The sequence below is a fragment of the Fragaria vesca genome, linkage group LG4 (genome assembly GCF_000184155.1).
Source record: "Fragaria vesca subsp. vesca linkage group LG4, FraVesHawaii_1.0, whole genome shotgun sequence".
Classification (NCBI taxonomy): Eukaryota; Viridiplantae; Streptophyta; class Magnoliopsida; order Rosales; family Rosaceae; genus Fragaria; species Fragaria vesca.
Genome location: NC_020494.1, coordinates 9,606,652 through 9,614,509, shown reverse-complemented (window position 1 = coordinate 9,614,509; position 7,858 = coordinate 9,606,652). Strand labels below are relative to the sequence as shown.

At 35.3% G+C, this 7,858-nt stretch overlaps 1 protein-coding gene across 1 annotated transcript in view; it reads right to left on the bottom strand.

Moving 5' to 3' along the window:
• LOC101296565 overlaps positions 1-7,359 on the bottom strand; it is an 8,007-nt gene extending 648 nt beyond the window's left edge. Inside the window, exons 1-2 of the mRNA XM_004298021.1 lie at positions 7,168-7,359; positions 426-616 (exon numbers count right to left, since the gene is read on the bottom strand). Coding sequence (XP_004298069.1) covers positions 426-616; positions 7,168-7,359 — 383 coding nt within the window. The remainder of the gene's footprint in view (positions 1-425; positions 617-7,167) is intronic.
• Positions 7,360-7,858: the final 499 nt, after the last annotated feature.

Below are 7,858 nucleotides of genomic sequence, written 5' to 3'. Positions count from 1 at the left end.
GCAAAAGAAATTCAGCATCAAGAGTGAATGAAATCGTGTATAACATGAATTATCTCAAACATACTGAACGCTGAATTGATACACTTCCACTAAAAAAAAAAATAAAACAAAAACTGAACACCACCTAAGAACAAATTTCAATGCATCAAACTGAGAAGTTCAAAGCAATAAGATAAGTTCCCAACAACTGGAGCATCCTTTCCAATCATAGAAACAAAGAATTAATTAAAAACAAAAAAAAACAAAAAGAAGAAGACCCAGGCATGAAAATGATCGATTCTTAGAAAATCAAGCTACCCAGACCAAGAATCATTAATCAATCAATCAAATACATACAACCCATAAACAATTTTGTAGGTAATCGACCTTCTACTCAATTCCAGATCGAGAAAAAAAAAAGTAGAGAGGAGAGGAGGAGATCGAACCTGAAGTCGGCGAGGCGAAGCAATGAGAGGAGGAATTTCGCACCTGGAGCAGTGGTGAGACGAGGAGTGAGAGAGGCAATGAATTTGGCACTTGGAGTAATGAGCGCTTCTCGATCGTTCTCTACCGCGAGCTTGAGTAGTCCCCCCAATTTTGGGGCCGCTCCGTAAGAAGGTGTGGAGAGGACACGGGGCTTTCATAAGCTCATTTAATTGAGTCCCTCTATCACCCAAACGCAGGACTGGTCTTAATTTCTTATGTAAGTTAGTCCAATCCCAACCAGTCCCACGTACCAAACGCCCCCTATAAGGTATTATCCTTGAGACTAATTAAATTGATGTAGCCTTTGATTGGGCTTGGTGAGATTTTTTGTTGGGCTTTCCAATAGGAAAATGAATATAAAAAATATATATATATATATAGTCAAAAGATGGGATTATTATTTAGAGTTTTGGACAATTATAACTGGACAACATTGTTGTTGTCGTTCCCATCGAAACATCGCTCTCTTCTTCTTTCTCCCCATCGACATTGAAACATTGTTGTATCCTCAAGATAGACGTCCGAAACTGCCCCACAAATGGGGGAGAATTTCTGTCTTAGGTCACTGCATCGCAGACCTCTATCTGATAAGTTAGTGAATTTCAATTTCATTTTATTGTTGTTTGTGATTTCAATTTGATTACTGTTATATATATATATATAAATTGTTTGGGTTCGAAGATATTAGATTGGTCAGGTTATACAACTTTTAGTTGCAATGTTTTGCAAGCTTGGCTATGGTGACAATGCCTGGTCATGAGTCATGACTCATGACTATGGTGGGTGGTCATAGTGATCTGGAAGGCTTTCTCTGTGAATGGCTTTGGAAGCTGCAGTGATTGTTAAGCGTTTTATAGTTGGAGATGCTCCTGCGTGTGTGGTCTGAGGATCATGGTGGTGAATAGCTTGTTCTACCTTCTTAGGGTGGCTCTGTTGTCTTGTTGCTACGTAAGGCTAGCTGGTGCTTGTAGAGAACATTTAGTACAAGTCTCATCTAACCATAAGTTATCTAACGCATCAACACTAGCAACTTGGCAAGGTGTGCCTATGTGCAACAATAAGAAGGCTTAAGAAGAATCCAAGTGAAGGGAGACCGAAAACTTGTCATTGACTATGCGAATGTAGTACGTCCTCTACACCAGTACAGAAGATTTAACATATATATCAAGCAAATTGCTTCCAATTTTGAATCAGTTACGTTTAGTCATGTGTTTAGAGAAACAAACTTTATAGCTGATGTTATTGCTAATTTAAGTCATGGTTCTAATATTGGTCTAATATTGGTCATATATATATATATATATATATATATATATATATATATATAGATGATTTTAAATTAATTTTCATGCATCAATTAATTTTCTTACTAGTCTGTAATGTCGAATTCGTGCTTGCTTGATTATCAATTCGACATGTTCTTTTCCTCCACCTAACCAATGTCTTTGATTCCTACCCCTAATTTATTTTTTCTTCCTCTACGTGCAGCAGCAGTTTTGTCTACTCTAGCAAGCCATAATTAAACTAATTAAATGAGATTATGATAATGTTATGTTAACCCTAACGACATAGATAATCATGCTTTGCAAATTATAAACGATAAAGTGCACTCTATCGTGCTGTATAAATATATAGGTTTTCTTAATAAACTGAGTTTGCTTACTCTTTTGTTGGTGGTAGTCATGATGTTACTCATGATCGTCCAGATGATAAGCTACCAAATTGTAGAAGTTGGTTTTGGCATAAAAAATTTGAAAAGTAGAATATAATTTTCACCAACAGGTTACAAGATAAGATTTTTAAGTACATCTTCTTTGAGGTTTTGCTGGCTGTGTACGTACGTATTAAGTTTTGATAGGAGCATAATTATGCGACGATATGATGGTTAATTCCCCTCTTTACTTTATTAGTTTATCGTATTTTCCATTTGATTTAGTTATTTTTATGTTTATTAGGTGTTTCGGAGCAAAGAAAGGAATATGAAGCAAAAGAGGAGAAATCTTGAAGAATTAGGAATTCATGTCGTGTAAGGAAAGAATTATGGGATTTGCCAGAAATTATCATCTAACTTCGACAGAGGATTGTGATCAGCTCACAACGATCCAGACAATGAGTTATATATCAATAGAAAGCTACAAGAGTCTACTTTTTAGAACTTTTTACGGATCGTCAATACCTATTTTGTAGAAGAAGTTATGATCATTTTAGTGGCCGAAGGTCAGTCTGCCCGAATTTCTGATTTGGACCGTAACTTCAATTTCAAGGCCCAATCCAAATCAGCTGGCCCATGGACGGAAATTGAGGGTTCTCTAACCTAATATCATTTGATACACGAGAGGAAACGAAGAAAAAGGAGAAGTCGGGAAGAAAAGAACACAAGAATCGGACGGAACAAGATTGATCTCTTCTCAAGGATTCTCCAAGCTCGGTTATTGTTGTCTTCCCCTTCCATGAACTCTTTTGTGTTTTTAATTTTCATTATGCGCAACTAAACTCATAGTAGCTAGGGGGTTGTTGAAGCCCCTAGACATGATTCATAACATGCTTTGATTTTCAATTTGTTTTTGCAATTAATAAGATTGAGGTTTTGTTTACCGATTGTTCATCGATGAATTCTTTGTGTGTGTGCTTTGGAGGCCTACTTAGTATACATGCTAGGGTTCTAATACTTTGATTATTTGATGCCTGGGTCAATATCGGATCCCTCAAATTGTCTAGAGAAGTAATCGGTAGTTTTCACTAGCGAGTAGACGAAACCTTAGGTTTAGCAAGGCGCTAAGTTTATTGCGATGCCTAGTGATTGCTCAAACTCTTTTCATGTTTATTGATCTCTGCTTGTTTAACCTAATAAACGTACCTTTAGGTTACAATGTTTGAGAATAGTTTAGGTGTAGAGCACTTCCTGCCTAACGTACAAAGTAAGAAAGAGTAATAGATTATGCTCAAGCGTACCGAGTCAATCTGAGCATCTTCAATTGAGTTAGTTGGTCACAAATTGGACAAAGTGTGTTGTGTGTGATTGTCGGGGGTGGATACTTCCTCCCTAGCTAGTCTCATTATCTTGATTTTCAATTACTTTGAAATCAGTTTTCAGTTTTCTTATCTCCTGTTCGTCATATTCCTGTATTTTATTTCCCTATCAAATCAACTCCGATTTATCTCAAATTTAGTGTGCTAGACTCTCTGTGTGTCTAGTACAGCTCTGTAAATTTTCGTGTTTTTCTGAACATTTTAGGTTAGGTTTTACTTTTATTTTTCGACTGTTGTTCAATAGGAGCTGCAGTCACGTTTTGTGACTTTTGTTGAAGCTTTTAGTTTAACTTAATCCTCTGCGGGAGACCTTTATTTTTCTATATTACAATCGACAAATTTGCAGGAGAATAAGGAAAATAAATAGCTTTTAATTTAGCTATCAATTCTTATTTTTTTTGTATTCATGCATGTAGACATCAATCTATTATTAATCCTTGATGAATGAAGTAAATTTTTTAATTTACTGATTACTGGAATCAGTGGCGTAGCCAGAAATCCTTTATAGGAGGGTCAAAATATAAATAGCTTATATTTAGTATGAAAATTATTCTAGAACTAGGTTGTGAGATTTATAGTAAATTACAAATAATGTATAATACTATATAACTTAATCCTAAAATGTTTATGATGCATGGTAAAAACTGAAACTAACGCCTAATTGGACTAACCATGTAAACTACGAAGTAAATCTTACAAGACATTATGAGAAATTAAATCAGTGGTTAAGGGCAAGCGGTAGTCTTCTATTAACAAAAAAGAAATAATACTAATTAAGGCTGAGCATAAGAAGAAGAAAATAAAAGGAAAATATAATATGATGTAAGGCCAACAAATATATATAGTATTCTTTTGAGTTGAGAATTTAGAAAAAATGCAGGTAAATTGGTTTGGTTTTTATTTTTCGATGTTATCATGGGGTCAATTATGTGTAATGATATATACTACATGTATTGAAAAGTAAGAAAATTTCAACAAATCAACAACATGTAACAAGTTGAGAAGGATCAGTTGAACCTCCTGGCCCTATACTAGCTATGCCCTTGACTGGAATACCTTTAATGGAATATATCTCGATGAACGTTATGTTACTTCAGAAAATGAGAGTGTTGAGTAAGTTGGTTTTTGTAATTTCTTTCCTTTAAGTTCTTGATTTAATCGATCAGTTCATGGTTGGAACATATATAGCTATGATAGCAATATTCCAACAAATCCACAAAATTGTTTGGAAACTTTAACTATCTTTTTCTAGGCAGTAAGCTGTTTTGTAGTGAGTTAGAAAAGATTCGAAATTAACCAAGTGACATAAATCAAAAGAGGATCGGAGAATCATTTGAACAAACAGGATTCCACTTTGATATTGCAGTACGTAGTTTTCATCTTTCTATCATGCGTCTTACCTAATTAACTATAGATACATGCATGGTGATGCTGGAATTTGGTTATCTGCTGTTTTTCTGTGTGCTAAAACTGGAGGGTGGTGTTGACGTGGAGGGATGAACTTGCTTAATTAATGAAAAGGTTGATCGAAACCCTAAAAAAAGCATCAGTTGATGGGTATAATAAAGTAAAAGGGAAGTTATCTATTTATAATAGGCAAAATTCTTGGAGTAGTTGAACCAGAAATCATGAACCTGTCCATGCTTGTTTTGTTGAGACTCGATCATCATCAGCTTATGCTTAGTAATATATGACTTGAGGCTTAGGGTAGTTGTTAGTGAAGGTTTTAAACTGTTGACAAGGGACAAAATTCTGTGTCTCCTTCCTAATATTAGTTAAATGCACGCAAGCACACACACCAGACCAGATCACCAGACCACAGTTTAGATTAATATTCAGCAAAATTAATAATTGGAAGTGACTAGATCTGTTGTTTATGCAATGTACCCCAGTTGTGTACATTCCTCCTGGTAATATAACTTTATCGTAGCTAGGTTTTGAGATAGCTACCTTGATCATGCCGAGAACTAATTATTTGAGTTGGCGATGCTATCAGCACATGCTCGGGCAGCTACCTCTGAAACCATAATAGTCGACAATGATCGATACTACAAAGAGCTACAAGTGTTGGGAAACAGATAGATCAGTACTAGTGTATGTTCACTACCAATTTTGATCCGATGCTGGTTAATTTACGCATGTAGGTTCAGAGTTTGAGCTAGTCCTAATATATTGGTTAAGTTTTGATCGATCTATCTATAGCGATCATATACTCATCGTACGTATAAAAATTGAAATTTGTTTAGTCATTCTGGTTTAAAGTCGACATCTGTTTAGTCATTCTGGTTTTATTTTAATCTGAATGGTCCTTAAAGTCATAATTTTTCATCTAAACGGCCATGTCTGTCATTTAACTGAGAAAATTGACGGAATGACCATTTGGATAAAAAATTGTGACTTTAAGGATCATTCAGATTAAAATAAAACCACAATGACTAAACAGATGTTGACTTCAAACCACAAAGACTATACAATATTTTACCCTACATATAAACGGTTAGGATTGGGTGCGATGAAATATCTCAAATAAGGTAAGAGAAAATTGAGACATACATATATGAACTTCTTGATCGAGTCGATCGACATGGTTTTGATGTGTCTTTTTTCCAATGTGGGTCGAGTAATCCCCAATCTCACGCATGACATGGAACATTGAAACGAACCATGTATAACCAGCAAGAAGTTGGCCAACCAGGCACAATCTCTATGTTCCTTTGTTAGGCTGCAAAACCCTTATCTCCAAGGCTGTGAATCTGATATTCGAAGCTGTTATTGTAAGAAAATTAAGCAATGCCTGTCACTCTGTGAGCAAAGGTATTTTTATACAAACTCAGTCCCCCCATGCATGCATGACTTGTCATCCACTCGTTGATCATCAAGAGACCTCTAATTTAAAACCACAATTAGCTGTAGAACAAGGCTGATGTGTGCATCCTATGGTTGGCGTCTAAGTTTCATGTTTGTTATTTCCGACATGTTCACAGAGAAACTAATTTTGTTGCACATAACATAGCCTCTTTAGGCTTTACTTGTTCTACTCCTCTATTATGGTTTTACTGCCTTCTCATTTATATGTCCCTAATGTTCTATTTGGATAAGCTGACAATGAGAGTTTGTCGCAGTTTTGTGTTGTAGTTTTGTACTTTATTTGGTTAATTGAAAAAAAAGGCTGATGTGTGCATGTTTGGGTTCAAGGCATTTCTTTTCTTCATCATCTGTCCTGCTTCATTGTTTTGAGGCCCAAAACACAGGAAGAGAAGGAAGATTATTTATCACGCATCAATGGAAAACAGGAATTAAAATTTAACGTAAGGTTATAGTCATAGGCATGTGCTTGATTTGTAAGATAACATTGACAAAGAAATTGGCCCGAGAATAATCTGATGTAAGCTTCTTCCCCAGAAAAACTAAAGTGAAATTAAAGGTTTTTTTTGAGATTCTTCCTTTTTCTCACCAATATTGTATTTTCCTACTTTGGAATGGTTCCCATACACGTGGAGTTGACCCAGATAGGTAGCTTAGAATGGCTGCAAACTACACCACACAAATGGGAATTATAATCATTTCACTTGATGATTCTGATCGATCAGGCTGAGCTTGGACTATGTCTGAGGTGGAGAAAGAAGAACAGGAAGAAGAAGAAGCAGTGGCAAACTGTCATTGTGCTTTTGCCTTTTCTTCCTCTATTGCTTTTGCTTTAGAATGATGAGGTGCTAAAATGGAGTTGAGTGCCTCCAAACCCTCCTCAAAAGACACATTGGCTTGCTTGATGCCCCAAGAAAAAGCCAAATAAGGTATACCTGTGTTGGTGTCCCTAGCAGCTTTCACTATTTGTTTAATCCTAGATCCAGAAAAGAGAGTCATCATTTCCTCATTCATACACAGTTTAAATCACCTAATTAATTACATAATTTAAATTAATGCATCCCTTACTCCAGGCCTGTTCAACTCTAATGATTATGTAGATGATAATATTGATAATGAAGGCTCTAGACTGTTACGAAGACAGTACTGGCTTTCCACTAATTTCCTGCAATTCATCAATTTTGAACAAAAAGAATAAATTATAAACACCTGATCAGTTGCAATAATTGATTATTTAGACAATTATAGAATTATTAGCATAAACAAACATGTATAGGTTTTTACCTCCAAAGATTTTGGTGTAATTTACTCACTTAGAATGGAACTGCACTATTACGGGGGAATAATCAAATTTATGCGTTTACTAACACATAAACAAATCATAATAGTTTCGGTAAATATAAATATGTATGTGTTTACTAACACGTAAAGAAATGAGAATTGGTTTATGTATGTTCCACCTTCTTATCAAGAATTGATTCCTGAATACTTCAATATT